General features: G+C 42.5%; 1 protein-coding gene across 1 annotated transcript in view; it reads left to right on the top strand.

Moving 5' to 3' along the window:
• The window catches only part of NBEA (neurobeachin), a 4581458-nt gene that overhangs the window by 1649079 nt on the left and 2913859 nt on the right, over positions 1 to 18520 (top strand). Inside the window, exons 23-25 of the mRNA XM_044072852.1 lie at positions 6095 to 6218; positions 6670 to 6862; positions 7501 to 8523. Coding sequence (XP_043928787.1) covers positions 6095 to 6218; positions 6670 to 6862; positions 7501 to 8523 — 1340 coding nt within the window. The remainder of the gene's footprint in view (positions 1 to 6094; positions 6219 to 6669; positions 6863 to 7500; positions 8524 to 18520) is intronic.

Raw genomic sequence — 18520 nt, 5'->3', positions numbered from 1 at the left:
ATACCTGCATCTCCCAATCAGACAAAGCTGCAGAAGATACCTCAGATTTCTTGCAGGTTCAATCCACTATCAATTCTCTGCATTGCCCTTTGGCTTATCTACTGCGCCCAGAGTATTCACGAAATGCCTGGCATCAGTAATTGCCTACTGCAGACTTCAAGGGATACAAATTTACCCTTATTTGGACGACTGCCTGATCCAAGCGGACAGCAAGCACATACTTCTGGAACATCTGGCTTATGTAACACGGTTACTGCAGTCTCTGGGATGCACAATCAACAAAGAGAAATCCAGGCTAACACCATCTCAGAAAATAACTTTCCTGGGTGCCAACTTGGACACAAACACCCAGATGGCCTATCTTACGCCAGAAAAACAGGGGCAACTAACTCAGTACTTCAAAATACTAGCAAAATGTACCAGGCTTACTGCAAGGAAAATCCTGCAGGCTCTGGGTTTCATGGCATCTTGCATTCTTTTAATCCCATGTGCAAAGTTGCATATGAGGAAACTTCAATGGTACCTAAAAAACCTATGGTCTCAACACAGCCACAGTTTGGAAACAATAATACCAATAATTCCATGTTTGCAACAGGAATTTCTATGGTGGGCCCAAGCATGTCAAACAAACACAGGTCTACCATTCTGCAAGCCTCAAGCAAATCAAGTCATCCCAGCAGACGCCTCAGATTACGCCTGGGGGGGCGCACATGAAAGACAGGTGCATTCAGGGCAAATGTTCCCAAAAGGAAAAGCACCTTCACATCAATCAAAAAGAAATGCTAGCAGTGATAAATGCAATTACAGCTTTCAAGGACCTCCTGCATCCAGGACAATTATTGATAAGAACAGACAACACCACAGTAATGTGGTACATAAACAAACAAGGAGGAACACATTCATACCCCTTGTGCAGACTAGCCATGACACTTTGGAACTTGGCTCTGGAATGGAAAATCGAACTTCAAGCACAGTACTTGCCAGGTTTGGAAAACACGCTGGCAGACAATCTAAGCAGAAATATGACAGATCCACACGAATGGAAGTTGCACCCTCAAGTGTTTACAAAAATAATACAAGCGTGGGGGAGGCCAGACATAGATCTCTTCGCCTCCCACAGGAATCATCAATTGGAAAAGTTTTGTTCAAGGACCTTTCATCCAAAGGCCTGGAGAGTGGACGCCCTTTCATTCAGTTGGACAGCATGAACAGTTTACGCTTTCCCACCTCTGCCTCTTCTGCCCAAGGTGCTATTGAAAGCAAGAGCAGACAGACCGAAGATGATACTGATTGCTCCAGACTGGCCAAGGCAACACTGGTATCCACTCCTGAGGAGCCTAACACATACTCCTCTCTGGTCCCTACCTCTAATGCCTCTTCTGCTGACTCAGCACAGCTACAAAACTCTTCACAGTCAGCTGAAAACACTCAACCTCGCTGCATGGAAAATTCCGTAACACCACAACAGACCCTACTCTCCAAAGAGGTGCAGGATGTCATTTTGGAGGCCAGAAGGCCATCTACTAGAAAGGCTTACTCTGCAAAATGGAAACGGTTTTGCTCTTGGAATGAGAAAAAAGGCCAGGACCCTAGAAAACTGAATTTGCCTCAGGTATTACAGTATCTAGCTGAGCTGCTGAACAGTGGACTTTCATTTTCCTCCATAAAAATCCATGCCTCAGCCATTTCTGCAGAATTCAACACGGATCCACCCTTATTCTTTCACCCACTCTTAAGACAGTTCCTCAGAGGGGCTAAGAATATAAGACCACCAAGGAAACAACCAATACCAGCCTAGGATCTTAATTACATTCTAGAAAAATTAACACTGCCTCCCTTTGAACCAGCTGCCTCAATAGATTTGCAGTATTTGTCCTGGAAAACAGCTTTCCTTCTGGCCATTACCTCAGCTCGTAGGGTTTCGGAACTACAAGCCCTCATGGCTGTGCAACCCTTTCTCATCTTCCATCAGGACAGGGTTTCCCTTCGAACCAACCCGGCATTTATGCCTAAAGTGGTATCCAGGGTAGCTTTAAATCAAGCCATACACTTACACTACCTTTTACCCCAATCCTCAAAACAAAGGGGAAAAGCTGCTACACTCCTTAGACATCCATAAACAGCTACGTTATTATTTGGACAGAACAAAGCCCTTCAGGAAATCAGAACAACTTTTTGTGTCCTATGCTGTAGGAGCTCAAGGGAAGCCAGTTACCAAACAGACAATTTCAAAATGGATAGGCCACTGCATACGGTTTTGTTACTCCTATCATGGAAAATCTGTCCCTACAGGCATCAGATCCCACTCCACCAGGGCCACAGCTACCTCTACAGCCTTCCTCAAAGGAGTTCCTACCAAAGATATTTTGGAGGCAGCCACTTGGAGTTCTGTGCATACCTTCACAAAACACTACCACCTGCCTTTATATTCCAAAACTAGAGCAGGCTTTGCCACTGCTGTGTTGCAGGGCATTCTGGCTCATCCCAGTTCCACCTAGTGCCTATCACCCTGTGCGTAGCTTTGGGATTCTACTCATCTGTGATTACTGCAGCTGTATGCATGATGAACATAGTACAGTTTTGTACCTACCATAAATGTAGATGTTAGAGTGCTAATACAGCTGCAGTACAGGTTTCCCTCCCTCCTTCCCCTCTTGGTAAAGGCCTAGGGTCTAACCCCTCTTCATACAACCTGATTGGGTTATCCTTCTATGGTATATTTGCTTGCAACTACTGATTTTTGATTATATTGCATTGCATGTATATAAATATATTGTATATATATATATATATATATATATATATATATATTTTGCCTTCCTTCTGGGGGCACCTGACATCTGGGGCAAGAAAGACTGAAGAAAATGGCGTCGGCTGTGTCTTATATACAACTGCCTCACTGACGTCAGGAAAGAAAGCGACAACAACCGACGCCGGACCTAGACTTTGGAATTCGGCCGACCGAGGACCCGCCTGACGGCAGAGAACCCATCTGTGATTACTGCAGCTGTATTAGCACTCGAACATCTACATTTATGGTAGGTACAAAACTGTACTTTTTGTCTCCTCTTTATAGCCGTCCCAGTTGGGAAAACACCTGAATGCTTTCAGAGAACATTATCTCCTAGTCATTTTTGTTAGCCAGTTTCTCTTTATCACATTGTAGCCAGTTTCGCTTTATTAGATTGTCTCCATGGAGACGTGAGGACCAGCTATAAAACTGAAACAAAGCATACATTTTTTGCTAGAAAAAAGCCTTAATAGCCAATGTTCTTTTTCATATACTTGTTTTCTCTTAAAACTTGTTACTAGATCAAGCTAAGGGCATTAATCCAGTCATACCCCCATGCAAGAATGAGAAAAGGCACAATCATTTTTCTTTCGTCATGCTCTTTAACCAAACTTTTTTTTTTTTTTTTTTTACAATTGCAGTGACAGCATTTATTAAAACTGAACAAGGAGAAAGAGAGGGAAGAGAGAAAGAAAAGAAAACAGGAGCACCTGTTTACAATAGTATCACCATTGCACTTAAAACAACTGAGAAAAATTTTATAACATGCAAAGAAAATCATACGCTATAAAAATAGTACTATTAAGAAAAAAAATTACTTAGTTTACTTTCTTTCTTCTGTTTCCCTCCCCTATGGATTTTTCCAAACATTGACATGAAGTAGGGCATATACTTTAGAGCTCCCTACAAGTCCAACAAAGTTATTTTTTACAAACATAATTATTGCTTTATAATCCCATGTTTGTCAATTTCCAAGTTATTGGTTTTATTCCTGTTCATCTCCCTCTCCCAAATTCCGTCTGTGTCATTTTCAATGTACTCTCAATTCTTCCAGTCAGCCTTCATGCTTCTTTCTTTCTCTCCAGCATTTTCCATTGAAACATTGGAAAAGGTTTCATTGTTGCAGTCTCTCTGTGGTCTTTATTACCAGAAGAACAAGAAGCAGAATATCCTTCTGTTTTCACAGCTCACTTTTTGTTGGACAAACGTTTGCATTTCCTTCCTAGCATGTACCTTATCAAAAATAATTTTGTCCCTTCAGGGAATAATATTTTGAAGATAGCTGGGCACAGCACTTTGAATCTCATGCCTGCATCTCTTCATTCCCTGAATAGAGGAATAAATTTACTTATGTTCTGTCTGGTGTACATTGAGTAATCATTTTCCACAAACACTCTGCTGTCCCACTTTTAGTATGTTGTCCTTCTACCACACTTATGTCAGAATCAGTTCCTTCTGCTGGTAAGATTGCATCTTCACTGTTAAAGGTCTAGGTTGCTTTCTCATAGCCAGGTTTGGAGCATCCACACTATGTGCCCTTTCAACTAACAACTTGTGCTGTGGAATAGCAGTCCAGTTGCTTGTTTGTGGTTTCATAAAATTAATAGTCTGTTCCTTCCAACTTCTCTGGTACAGCTGAAAAATCTCAGGTTTTCTCTACTTGCTCTGTTCTCTAATTCTATTCTTTTTGAACATCTCTTCTTTAGTAGTTTCATATTCAGCCAGCCTTTTATACATTTCAGCCTCAATTTTTTGCAGTTTTATCACGTCATCTTAATATCTGTTTAACACTTCATTTTTCCCCAACCTTTTGTTGTTTGAGTTGATATACTCCATCAGTGTTTCATTTATTTTAACCAGGTTTGTGTGCAGTTGTCTTGTGCTTTTCTCTAGCTTACTGGTTGCCATGTCTGGCACTTGCACTTCTTTTTGCAGAACAGCTGCAGTACTTTTCCCAGTCAGTGTTTTTCCTCACTTTTTGTAGCTAAATGTCCTTCAATTCCTCTGTATTTCTTTTTTCTGGCATCTGCCTGGTGCACATTCTAGCCAGTTACTGAAATTTACCCAGAAACACAAAAGTCCACTGGCCTCTGCTGAGTTTCTGTTACTCAATTTGCAGCCATCTTGGAAGTCCCATGGCACCAACTATTCTTGTGGTTCTGTATGCCAGGGTAGGCTAAGGGGACCATCTGTCTTAATGAGGCAGTTTATTCTGAATGGGAGAGAAAAGGTTGCAGAAAGTAGAGAGGCTTGTTATGGGGTCACTGCATTCATGGAAGGAATTCCAGTCCACATGTTGCAGCTCTACAGAGAGAACATCTGCAGTTGATTGAGGGGCTATTCTGATTGTTAAAATAATAGGTTTAGGTTTATGACATTTAATTGACAAGACAGAGAGCATGGGGCAATAGTCATTTAGGGAATTTGAAAGTATCTGCAGCTGTTTGTCTGGTATAGGTTGTAACCACATCAAGTAGAGATTATGTTTGAGTTGGGGTTTTGTCTGGTGCTGAGGTTAACTGTGTTGGTTGATGCATAATAACTAAGTTAGTTAAATAGGTTCTAAGTGGTTCTTTACTGTCTTAAATTTAGATCACGCATTATGATGACTGTGATGCCTTGTAATGCCCATAGTCTTTTCTGATGTACAGCTTCCATTAAACAAGTAGTTAATGGATGTGGAGTCTAAATTACTTTCTGAATGCATCTTTGTGTAGTTACCTGGGAAAATGTGTACATTAGCCAGCTGGTCTTATTGCCTGAGGCTGCCTTAATACTACTCAGCAGTAGAGTGGGGCAAGTTTACCTCCTCCTTTACGAGCAGAAGTGCACCTCCTCCATACCAGGTGCCTGGTCTGTTCGTGAACACTGCATACTTGTTAAGGGATATGTGCACTGCACTGTTGCCCCATTGTTTTAAAATTTGGCCTGAGCAACTCTGGATAGCAGTGTAGAAGTAGTAATCAATCAAGTCAACATCGATGGAGTTTCTACAGTGTTGAAATTGTTGAAATCCTCCTTTGCTAAAGTTTCAGGGTTGGTCTTTCCTAGCTGTGAGTTTACATAATATAATCTGTGTGTGTGTGTTACAATAGTAATGTAAAATATCACAGTAAAAACTAATTACATTTGTTAGTGTCGAGCAAGTGCATTCCCATTTCACATGGTTATGCTGCTTAGAACAATCATGCAGTTGTCTTCCACTTTAATGTCTTTTGTTAATTAACCTGATTTCAAAGAATACATGATTGAATGAATGAAAAATATTCATGAAAATTGTGAACTGACTATCTTGTGTTTTAGTGATACTCAAAGTGGTAGCTACATTACTGAAAAGCTCAGCACCGAGCTCAGAGCTGATGGAAGTCAGGAGATTGTTTCTGTCGGACATGATTAAACTCTTCAGCAACAGTCGAGAAAACAGGAGGTGTGTGCACTTGATATTTTACTGTAACTCATACTGTGATTCTTTGCTCCCTGTTGTCTTTTGCACTTGTAGTAGTCCGAATTTATAAACTCGGTGTACGGTATCTTCGGTATCACTTAGTTACTGCACAAAAGCATTAATTCTTGGGGTACGTGGAGAGCATTCGTCTCCAGCACTGCTTTACATGTGTTGTGCACTTTCCTTTTCACTTTCTACATAGAATTTCAATGTTTTATTTTCTTAATTATTTAGTGAGTATATTATTTTCCCTCTAGTATGTGAAAATATAAAAGTTTAAAGCCTGTTAAAAACTAGAGGTAAATTCATCTTGTATCATTAAGTACCTGCTGTTCAATATTGCCATTAGCAGTTTAGAATGAATAGTTGGTTTGTCTTCCAGCGGTTTTTGTTGGTTCTAGTCATGATTTTACTGTTTTGCTTTTTTTAACAGATGTTTATTGCAGTGTTCAGTCTGGCAGGATTGGATGTTTTCTCTTGGGTACATCAATCCCAAGAACTCAGAGGAGCAGAAAATTACTGAAATGGTTTATAATATTTTTCGAATACTACTTTACCATGCAATAAAGTATGAGTGGGGAGGCTGGAGAGTCTGGGTGGATACACTTTCTATAGCCCATTCAAAGGTAAGTACGTTCTGTCATATTTCTGTGTGCTTTTACAACATGGTGTAAAGGCTGGAAGAAGGAAACATCTGAAGTGCTTTAGTGACCTCTCTTGGTTAAAGTAAGGTAGCACAGTTTAGCTTTATCTGTTCTTGGTACTCGTGTGCTGTAGTTAAATATGCAAATTGCAGGCAATAAAACAGACAATTTTTGTTAGATATGGTCAGAGCATCCTTTGTTTTTGATTTTGTCCCTCCTTCCTAAGCCTAACATTCAGTTCGTAGCCTGTGTCCATATTTTCAGGGAGTTGTGTTATCTTTTTGGTAATGGCCTTGAAATAGAATTATGTGGGGGAGGGAGACAATAGTTAGAAAGAAGGTGGGTTAGAAAAAGTCAGGTCGATAGGTGACGGGACCCTCTTTCTTGACAGCTAGAGACAGTTTAAATGCATTATTGTGTAGCTCTTTCATATATAATCAGTTATTTTTGGTTAAAAGCATATCTTGAGATGCTAGTTTTGCTTCCCTTCAGTCCAGCTTATTGTCGTCCCATTCATAAACGTTTTAATACTTTTATTTATTATGTCTGTTTTCCTTAAAAGTGTGTTAATATGATTTCTTTGAGAACATGTAAGACTGAGATTATTTTTATTTTCCAAGGTAACATATGAAGCCCATAAAGAGTACCTTGCAAAAATGTATGAGGAGTATCAGCGACAGGAGGAGGAAAACATTAAAAAAGGTAAAAAGGGAAATGTCAGCACAATCTCGGGCCTCTCCTCTCAACCTGTTGGAGCTAAAGGTGTAATAGAAATCAGAGAGGTTGAGGACTGTTCACAGACACAAAGTCCAGAAAGTGAAACCGACTATCCCATAAGCCCAGACCCTAGAAACCTCCTTACAGAAACCAAAGTGCCAAATGATGCTCTCCGATCTGACAGGCAGGTTGGTGGAGTACGTGTGGAGGTCCATGACCTTTTGGTGGACATCAAAGCTGAAAAGGTGGAAGCAACTGAAGTAAAGCTTGATGATATGGATTTATCCCCTGAGACAGTGGTGTGTAGGACAAATGGTACTTTAGTGGAGGTAGACTCGTTGTTAGACAATGTATATAGTGCTGCAATAGAAAAGCATCAAAATAATGTTCATAATGGTGACATATTTAAAGATTGTAAAGAAAAGGATAGTGGACCTCTGATAACATTAGCAGATGAGAAAGAAGAAATACCTATTTCTAGTACCTCATTTCTGTTTGAAAAGGTAACCGAGCAAGAGAAAAAACTGCTGCCTGAACTCTCTAGTAGTAATAGCATTAATCTTGTAAATATGCCTGAAACACAAATGCACAGTAGTGTCACTGATGACTTAGGCCTTCTTGCACATATGACTGGTAGTTCTGACCTCACGTCCACACACAGTATTTTGGAGGACAAGGAGTTTAAGCTGCAGACGACACTGGATGAAATTGGAAGCATTTCTGAAAGAGAGAGAGACATCATTCCATCTTCCAAACTGGCAGAATATGTGGAGGTAACGAGTGCAACCCTTGACCTGGAGTCAACCATTGCCAAAGCTGTTAGTACTGTAGAGATAGCTAGTACAATGTCAGACACAGAACGATCTGATGATGGCAAAGAAACAGGGAAGGAGATGAAAAAAATTCAAACAACAGCAACAACACAGGTATGTGCTTTCTTAAACAGAAAGAAATGTTTGAAATCATACTTATTGGATTGTAATTGTAATTATTTTTAAACTGGTATTGTGTGTAAATGCTGTTTGTTGATTGTGCTTCATTTTTTTCAGCTGATGGAGTCTATAAGGCCTTGAAAAGCTAAGAATTGTGATTATGGTGGTTTCAAAAAAGTGCTCTGGTTATTGACCTAATCATTTATTTCAGTCGTTTTGGGCTTGTTTAAATTTCAATAAAAAGAAAAGTAGTTTGGTCAGTAATTTTTTTTATTCACACCAACTCTGTATTTAGTTTGCACAAATACTCCATTTCTGATGATTGGGCGAGTCCATGTCAGTCAGCATGAAAGCTATGGGCTGCCATCTACATTTGATAGTTTTGGGGGTCTTATCTCATTCAGTCCATAAGTTACCTAGCCATTCCCTCTCTGCTCTATCCTGAGTAAACATGGACCTGCATGTGCTTTAACTCACATTTAAACCCATAGGATTGCTAATGTTAATGCTAAGTATTATAACCCAGATGGCTGATGTTACCACTAGGTGTTGGTCTGGGGTCACACAGGAAACATTAAGATTTGTTAAGTGCTCATAGTTGTTGCAGCAAGCTCCCTGAAGTTGCGCTTTCTCCTTTGTCCTCCCTCTCCACAGACCTCTGTCATTCCTGCTGTAATTTGAAGTTCCCTGACAGGCCTAAGCATATTTTATGAGAGTATTGTTTTCTAATCACGCTTGCTTCAAGAATGCCTTTGTGCAATATGTATGCAGCTGTAAAGCAGGCTTTTTTGCATATTTTTTCAAGGCACTGTAAACTGGATACAGTATGAAGACCTAAGTATTCTGCCATGATACCATTAAAAATAAGAACTTGGGACTCCTGGTTGAAGTGCGCATAATGTGTCCCTTTAAGGCACTTGTGTACTTACCATAATGATTGTCATAATCCTTGTCTGTCCCCTTTAGATTAAATTCCCACCTTTCCATCTCCATGGAGGTTCTCTAGCTCTATAGTTAAAACAGTTATATGGTTTGTGAATGTATGCTGAGTCTTTGCTGTCTGAGGACATTGCAGAAATCTGGACGAGAGAGGGTGCTGCGCATTGTGGAAGTTGTAGAGTAAGAAGCCCTTGGGCCTACATAAGTTTTCAGATGATGGTTATGATTCGTTCCCGTGGGAGTTAATCCTAAAGGCTAAACTAGACAAACATGGATCATGGTTATGGCAGTATAACTTTTCTAATTAATATAAATTATTTGGAAGAATAGTCTTTGGAATGACAGCATGTGAAGTACTTTCCTCCAGTCTTTTTCTTTTTTAAACATCTTTATTAAATCTTCACATTCTGAGCTGTGGGTTAACAAACATTCGTTGAAAACAAAACACAGTAAACATTCTCTGTTGTTATTATCAAGCAGTATAGATGTGTTTTCATTCACTCCTGAATTAGGAAAGTTGTTCATTTCCTGCTTTCTGTTAATGTCACTCTTCCTGTCCTGCCTCCTATAAAATGTCATTCCTCTTACATTATTCTGGCTGTGTTGTTCCCACAAATTTCATTTATTTCTGGGAAACAAGTTACTTCACTTTTCTAAAGATCCCACCTTGAGTTACTTTATTTCCTTTACAATATCCAGAACCTTCTTTCCTTTAAGAATAGCTTTTAATTTCCATTATCTAGTTACTGCTTTTTGCAGCCAATAGCATTAAACTTTGTAAGGTCTTAATATGTCTAGGCAATTCAGATCCTATATCCCAGCTCAAAAGAATAATTGTCTTAGTTACAAACATTTGCTCCTCCCAACAGTTTTGTCAAAGTACTCTGTAGGGATTTTATAAAAATCTATCACCTTGTTACATTGGAAAAAAAAATATGTTCCTAATCATCTCTTTATCTATAGTCTAACACCTCCAACATTGCTGTCTACCTGAGGAAAAATCCTCTGAAGTCTACTTGGGGTATAAAAGTACTAATGTTAACCGTTCCATGCAAAAATTCTAAGCCCTCTGCTCTTTGTAGTATGCTTGAGAGCCTTGCAAATTTCTTCATATTGTTCCTTTATAACTTGCCTTTCCATTCTCTCTCCCCAATTGTTTTGGACTTTATTTGATTGATTCTTGTAGTTATGCAGTATTTTATATGACCTATTAATTATCATTTTTTTTTATAACTGCTTCCATTCTAGACTCAACTAAAAACTGTATCAGAGCTGGTCTTTCACTTAGCACTCCCCTATCAAATTTTGTTTGCCTGTTCTGTGTTATCAGTTCCTCATAGGAAAGGGCTAGTCTTTAATCTGCAGTACAAACTTCTGCTTGCCTCATCCCACTATGTTACTCTTCCCTCCAATGTTATTTGCTCCCAATACCTCAGTGCTTTGGGTAATCTTCTCCAGTAAATACCAGCCCTTTCTTGCTTGTTTTCTGTGTGAATTCTTACAGACATCCCTTTTGGTAAAATCTCCTTTCTTCATTTCTCTTCTGGCTTATTTCTTATTCTTTTCGCTGCTTTGTGAATGTAATATTTTATATAGTTATCTTCCTGAAGAACTTGCAGCCAAAAAGTCCTACTCTCCCTTTATCAGTCAGACCCCCCACCACCACCATTTCATCTTCATCATCATTCTTTACTTTGATTGATAATTTTTTGCTTGAGTTACATGTATAAACCTCAACTATGTAGCTCTAAAGTATCCGTTCAAATCAAGTAACTCCAGGTAACCTTTAAACCACCTTGTTCTGTGAGGAGGATCAGCTTAAGTCACATAACTTTTCCCTTCCCAAATAATTCCTTCAACTCTCTCATCCACAGCTTCTCCTGTGGTTGATAAAAAATATGCCTGGCTTATATGTAAGACTAAGAGGACTAGCAGCACATTCACTGCTTATATCATACTCTTCATAATCAGGAGCTTCCGGTTCCTCCATTTTTGTGTTAACTTAAATTTTTCCCAAACGTCCTTTGCTGCTGTAATAGAATCCTTTTTAATCCATATATGTAAATACTTTATCATATCATGTCCCTATAAGTGTGGGTATTGCTGAAGCAGTTCATACGTGGGTACACAGTTTACTGCTTTAGCCTATATTTTATTGTTGTGTTATATCCTGAAAAGACTTGAAACTGTCTCAAAATGTTGCACAGCACCAAAATGAACTTTTCCAGTTTGCCAGCTACAAAATAACATCATCTGCAACTAAAGTTAGCTTTTCGTGAGTACATTTGTATCTTTATATTTGTGAATCCTTTATTTTCTTTGACAGCTTTTCTAAATATAACACAAATAATAGTGAGGAAAGCGGACATTCCTGTCTGGTTCTTTTGCTCAAACATTGTTTGTGGGAGAAGAAACCCCCGCAATACACATACACACCTTAACTGTTGCCTCCAACCTTTTGTGTATCCTCCTTATTAACTGTATTATTTTATCAGTGAATGTAAATGTTACCATTGCCCTATCCATAAAACGCCAGTTGACTGTCGAATAGTTTGTCTTTATCAAGACCCACCATCAATAATGGTGTTTTCTTGTACCCTGCTTCCCACTGGGTCCTCATTGTTTAATCAGTGTTGCCAAGGGTCCCACCACCCCATAAAATCTCAATGTTTCAGATCTACCGACTTGTAACACCTGTGCTATTCTCTTAGCTAGTGTAGGCATAAGCACTTCATAGTCATGATTTAAAATTGGAATGCCTATATTAGGGGCAGATCTGAAGGATCTTTATCTTGTTTGGGGAAATGCAGCCACCACAGCTTTTTCACCTTTTAAAATATTTTCTTTTTATTAAACATTTATATTAAATGAGACATTTTTTAAAAAAAAGTGACACACACATATACTGTAACAGAAAAGAATCCATAATAATATTTTATTTTATTTCCATGCAGTGTATGTAGATGTTTATTTTAATATTTTTATTAACTCCAGCACTGGATACATTTCTCAGTTTATTTTAATAATTTTATTAACTCCAGTACTGGATACATTTCTCAGTTTATTTTAATAATTTTATTAACACCAGCACTGGATACATTTCTCAGTTTATTTTAGTAATTTTATTAACTCCAGCACTGGATACATTTCTCAGTTTACTTTAATAATTTTATTAACTCCAGCACTGGATACATTTCTCAGTTTATTTTAATAGTTTTATTAACTCCAGCAATGGATACATTTCTCAGTTTATTTTAACAATTTTATTAACTCCAGCACTGGATACATTTCTCAGATTATTTTAATAATTTTATTAACTCCAGCACTGGACACATTTCTCAGTTTATTTTAATAATTTTATTAACTCCAGCACTGGATACATTTCTCAGTTTATTTTAATAAATCTGAAGTAGTTAACTTCATTTGCTCAGCAACCTTTGGGTATCGGATCCGATTCGGATCGAAGCCGGCAGCTTTCCAAGCTCCTCCCCCTACCTATAATGCTCTGCCATCTCCCTCAGATCTCGTTTGCCGCGGCTTCCATAAGCTTCTCTGAATGAGCTCCGAGCATAGTGCTGTAAGTTTAGAATTTAAACCTTGAATTCCTGTCAGATTTTTCTATAACTTTGTGTGTGTGAACTTCCCCTATCGTTATAATCTCTTTTGGGTAGTTATTTTAATTTTTAGTTAAGTTAGCTTTATTCCCCTCCCCCCTCTGCGTGTGTGAAGGTGTGTGCTTGTGGGCCTACTTTTCCTTTCTTCTTTTACAATGGTTGAAGGCCCTAAAGCCATTTTCTCTAAATGTACCGAGTGTGACCATAAGCTGTCCCCAACGGATGGTCACACTCTGTGTGTCCTTTGCCTGTGGGTTGATCACCTGTCTTCGGGCTGCACTATTTGTGCAGCCTTCAACCCCCAGGGCTTTGAAAGATAGGAGGTCGAAGCTTATTCTGGCGGGCCTTTTGCCCCCAGACTCTGCTTTGTCTTCCTCAGTGGCGCCAGCCGCGGCTGCCCCACCTGCCTGATCCCCTGGCTGGGACTCACCCTCCCTCGTTGGCCCAGGAGGAAAGGGACAGCAGAAAAAAAGATAGAAAAGATAGGGACAGAGAGAAGGAAAGGCATCGCAGTCATAAGAGGCGGTCCGACTCGACCCCTTCGGCACCGCTGTCTAAACAGCTTGCCTCTCCCCTTAAGGTCTCCGGGCCTTCCCCCTCTTGGCTCCATTCTCCACGTTTTTCCTCTGAGCCAGAGTAGGAGACCCGGTCACACTCGAGGTCATCCAGGCGGCCTTCCTGGCCGGCTTCGGTGGCCTCATCTAGATCCACCAGAAGTTTATCGGACGCTGATATGGACCGGATGATGCGTCGATTTCTTCAGGCCCAGATGCAGATGGGAGTGCTCTTGCCTCCCCCCCCCCCCCCCACTGGTGGGGAGCTAGACACCTTTTTTTGCCCCCATCGCTCCTTCTCCGACCCGCTTTCGGGGTTTGGAGCTGTCGGATCCAACTAGCTTCGGAGGGTCGGCGCCGACGGTGTTTCCTACTTCGGCGCCGACTGTACCCTCGAGTCTGTCAGATCCATTTTTGGATCCGCGCTCTCGGGGCCGTGAGCCGAACGTCGGATCCGGAAGGGTCAGTGGGCCTTCGGCTCCGTCAAGGTCGGGGCACACTACCCTTTCTGGATCTGGTTGGGTCACCTTCGGCACCAATCTGCACGTCGGATCCAAGGGGAGTGCTTTCAAATCCAAGGGAAAGGAGTTCCCCCTTGGCATTCGACTTCGTGGAGAGGGTCCTTTCGAGGGATTTGAGGCCCCAGGCTCTTGCTTCAGATCCACCCACCATTCCCACTCAGACTGGCCTTTCCTCCATCATCCGGCCCCAGGGACAGCCTGCGCCTACATCCCAGATTGTTTCAGTAGAGGAATAGGACATTGTTGGTGAGGCCTCTTCGGACAGCCCCCCCCCCCGAGGAGGTCCCTCACAAACGGAAGTGCAAGAGGAGGCACTTGGACTCACCAGAGTCCCTCACAGAGGACACAGACTTGGAGGAGGGGGAAGGGCTCCCCAAGGTCACCCCCCAAAAGATGTCTCCTTCGGAGACATTATGGAAATGTTACGTATTAGAGGGGGGTGGTCTGCCCAAAAACCTTCCTCGAATGAGTCTGTGTTTCTGGAGGCATTTGACGTAGGCCCATCTACCTCTTGGGTGTCCCCTCCTGCCGACCCCCTGGTAGACCTCATAACTACCAGGGCATGGAAGGAGCCGGACACTGTTGAGCCGATTCCCAAGAGACCGGACAGGATCCTCAGCCCTCCCACGAACAGGACAGTTTGGAGCAAGGGTGCCCCAGTGGATGCCATGGTGGTGGCGGCTGCCACTAAAAAGGAATTAGCACTGGAGAGTTCCTCGGTGCATCCTCCAGACAAGGAGTCTCGGATGATGGACCGTTTGGGAAAGCGAATGTTCTATTCAGCGACCTTCTCTGTAAGGTCACTGAATTATATGGCACATGTGATTAGGCTACAGCGGGACCTGATTAAAGAGTACGCTGGATCACCCCCAGAGTCCATGTCAGCCGAGGACAAGTGGACCTTCTCGGCTCGAATGGTCACTCTCAAGTCAATCACCAACACATCTATGCGGCTCCTCTCCCATGCTATGGAAGGAGCGGCTAGAGCTAGCGGAACGGACGTCATCTTACGTAGACAGGCCTGGCTCCGTCTCTGTGACTTTACGGAACCCTTCAAGGCGTCCTTCATGAATGCCCCTTTTGACGGTTCTATGCTCTTCGGCAAAACCGTCCGTGATACGCTTCTCCAGAGCGAGAAAGACGGGAAGACGTCTGCCGTCGTGATCCGCTTCTAGGCTCCTCAGAGATCCTACTCCAGGAACCAAACAGGACAGAAGAAGATATGGTTCCGGAAAGCTCAACAATCCCGTTTTGCTCCGGATCCCTCATCCTTCAGAGGCAGAGGAGGACAGGGTGGACGCCGGCCCAGGGGCAGAGGGGGTTCAAAGAATTTTGGTTCGAGAGAACCTTTTTCAGATCGACCCACGCAGCAGCCCTGAGGGGTTGCCCGACTGCTCTTCTATGGAGGCAGTCAGGGGGCGCTTCTCGGAACACCTAGCGAAATGGGAGTCCATCACAACAGATCGCTGGGTGCTCCGAATCATATCCAGAGGCAATTCAATTCCTTTCCTATCTCACCCTCCCCGATCAATAAAACTCCCCAATGTCCCACACGATCAGAGGGAGGCAGCAGCATCAGAAATTCGAGGGCTGCTAAGAAAAAGAGCTATCCAGCATGTCTCCCCATACAATCCAGATCAGGCTTCTACTCAAGGTTCTTTTTGGTGCCAAAAAAGACAGTGGACTTACGACCCATTCTCGACCTGTCAACACTGAACCTGTCAGTCGCCAAAGAAAAATTCCAGATGGTCACTATTCAATCCATTCTCCCACTTTTGCAGGAGAACGACTGGATGTGCTCAGTAGACCTCAAAGATGCATACTACCACATTCTGATGGACAGACCATCCAGAAGGTTCCTCTGCTTTTGGCTGGGAGCCAGCCATTATCAGTTCAGAGTCCTACCCTTCGGTCTCAGCACAGCCCCCAGGGTGTTCACCAAGGTCATGGCAGTTGTAGGGGCCCACCTGAGGCTTCAGGGAATACAGGTCTTTCTGTACCTGGACGACTGGCTCCTAACCGCCCCCACCAGGCATCAACTCTGCTCAGGCAGAGACTACTTCTTACACCTAGCCCACCACCTAGGGATTACGATAAACCACCAGAAATCCTCCCTTCAACCTACTCAAATTTTGGAATTTATAGGGGCCAGGATAGACACTACTCAATCCAGAGTTTTTCTGACAGCGGACAGGCTTCGCATTCTAAGCCTTCACATTCTAGACCTCTTACAATCATCAGCTCCCCGAGCGGAACTAGTCCTGAGGGCCATGGCATCTATGGCAGCGGCCATCAATCTGTCCCCATTCGCTCGCCTCAAGATGAGGATCCTTCAATGGGCATTGCAAGTGCAATGATCCATTCTCTGTCAACCCCTGTCTACACCTATTCCTCTCAGCAGGATTTGCAGGGAGTCGCTTCTTTGGTGGCTCCACTCCAAAGATCTTCGAGAAGGCCGCCCCTTTGTTATATCCCCTCCTCAAGTCACGGTGACCACGGACGCATCTCTCCTCGGGTGGGGGGGCATTGCATGGGCAGATCCGTCCAAGGCACGTGGACTTTCACAGAGACCTCACTGCATATCAATGTCCAGGAGATGAGGGCGGTGCTTCTAGCGTTGCAGACTCTCCATCCCCTTCTCCCTCCAGGAACTATTGCACTTCAAACAAACAACATGTCGGTAGTCTGGTACATAAACAGGGGGGAACCAGATCCTATCCACTTTGCAGGGAGGCAATGAGAGTATGCGATATCCACCAACCGCTTTTTCATAGCAACGCACATCCCGGGTTGGTCAAACATCTTGGCAGACAGGTTGAGTCGAACGATCCTCTCACCTTACGAGTGGTCTCTGAACCCAGCAGTAGCGAAACAAATCTTCCTCCAATGGGGTCAACCTTGCTGCGATCTCTTCGCCTCGCCTTCGAACACAAAGTGCAGTGAGTTCTTCGCTCTGATTCCCCCACCAGGGGAAGCCCCCAGAGATGCTCTAGTTCATGCTTGGCTGTCCGGTATTCTGTATGCTTATCCTCCTCTTCCATTGATGACAAAGTTCTTGCAGAAAGCATGTCGGTTGGTGAGCAGAATTATCCTCATAGCCCCATTCTGGCCTCGTCAAACCTGGTTCCCTTACCTGCAGTCTCATCTAGTACATCCTCCTTGGATTTTAGATCCCAATCCGGATCTGATCTCTCATCCTTTAGGATTGAAGACCCCCAATCTGGACTACCTCCAACTCCCAGCTTGGTTGATCCAGTTCCCTTAATGGTTAGGACTCCCGGTATATCATCTTCGGTTAAGACCATCCTGATGGCCGCCCATAAACCGTCTACCAGGAAAATCTACAAGAGTAAATGGAAACATTTCTCTGTCTGGGCGGAGCACAGGAACTTAGACCCCTTCACGGTTCCTATCCCAGCAGTCCTAGACTTTCTCTCACATACCTTTGATCAAGGATCCAGTGCTTCTACTATTAAAGTTCAGTTGGTAGCTATTTCCCACTACCACGTTGGAAACAGTTCAGGGCCTCTAGCGTCCTCCAAAATATGCAAAGCATTCATGAAAGGAACCTTTTTGTTAAGACCCCCTATTAAAGATCCAGTCCCTCCATGGGATCTTACCCTAGTTCTTCAAGCTCTGACTGGGCCTCCTTTTGAACCCGCAGCTTCAGTCGATTTAAAATATGTATCCTCGAAAACAGCCTTCCTGATTGCCATTACTTCTGCTAGAAGAATATCGGAGCTTCATGCTCTTTGCAGTAAACCTCCCTACATCATTTTTCATAAAGACAGGGTCTCCCTCAGGACTAATCCCTCTTTTATGCCCAAAGTGGCTTCAGAAGTCAACATCAACCAGTCCATCAATCTACCTGTCTTCTTTCCAAGTTTTCAAAACAAAGGAGAATACAGACTTCATTGTCTGGATGTTCACAGACAGTTACGTTTTTACTTAAACAGAACAGCAGATCTTAGAAAATCTGATCAACTTTTTGTTTCCTTTGCAAAATCTTGTCTAGGGAAGCCAGTCACTAAAGTAACCTTAGCTAGATGGATTTCCCAATGCATTCTCCTAGCTTACAGAAGTTCTAGTCGTCCTGAGCCCCTGAGAGTGCGAGCCCATTCTACCCGATCTATGGCCACTTTTGCAGCCTTCTTGTCAAGGGTTTCTTTGGATGACATTTGCTCAGCAGCTACTTGGGCTTCCTCTCATACTTTTATTACACACTACAAATTGGATTTAATATCCAGGGGACGTGCATCGTTTGGCTCAGCAGTGCTCCAGAATATCCTTCCATAAGGGCCTCCCAAGTTGCTGGTAGCTGGGGACTCTGTCCCACAGGTTGCTGAGCAAATGAAGTTAACTA

This window comes from Protopterus annectens, chromosome 5.part1 (assembly GCF_019279795.1).
Source record: "Protopterus annectens isolate FY-2018-M chromosome 5.part1, PAN1.0, whole genome shotgun sequence".
NCBI lineage: Eukaryota > Metazoa > Chordata > Ceratodontiformes > Protopteridae > Protopterus > Protopterus annectens.
Note: the sequence above shows the minus strand (reverse complement) of the source record. Positions and strands in the feature narration are given on the sequence as shown.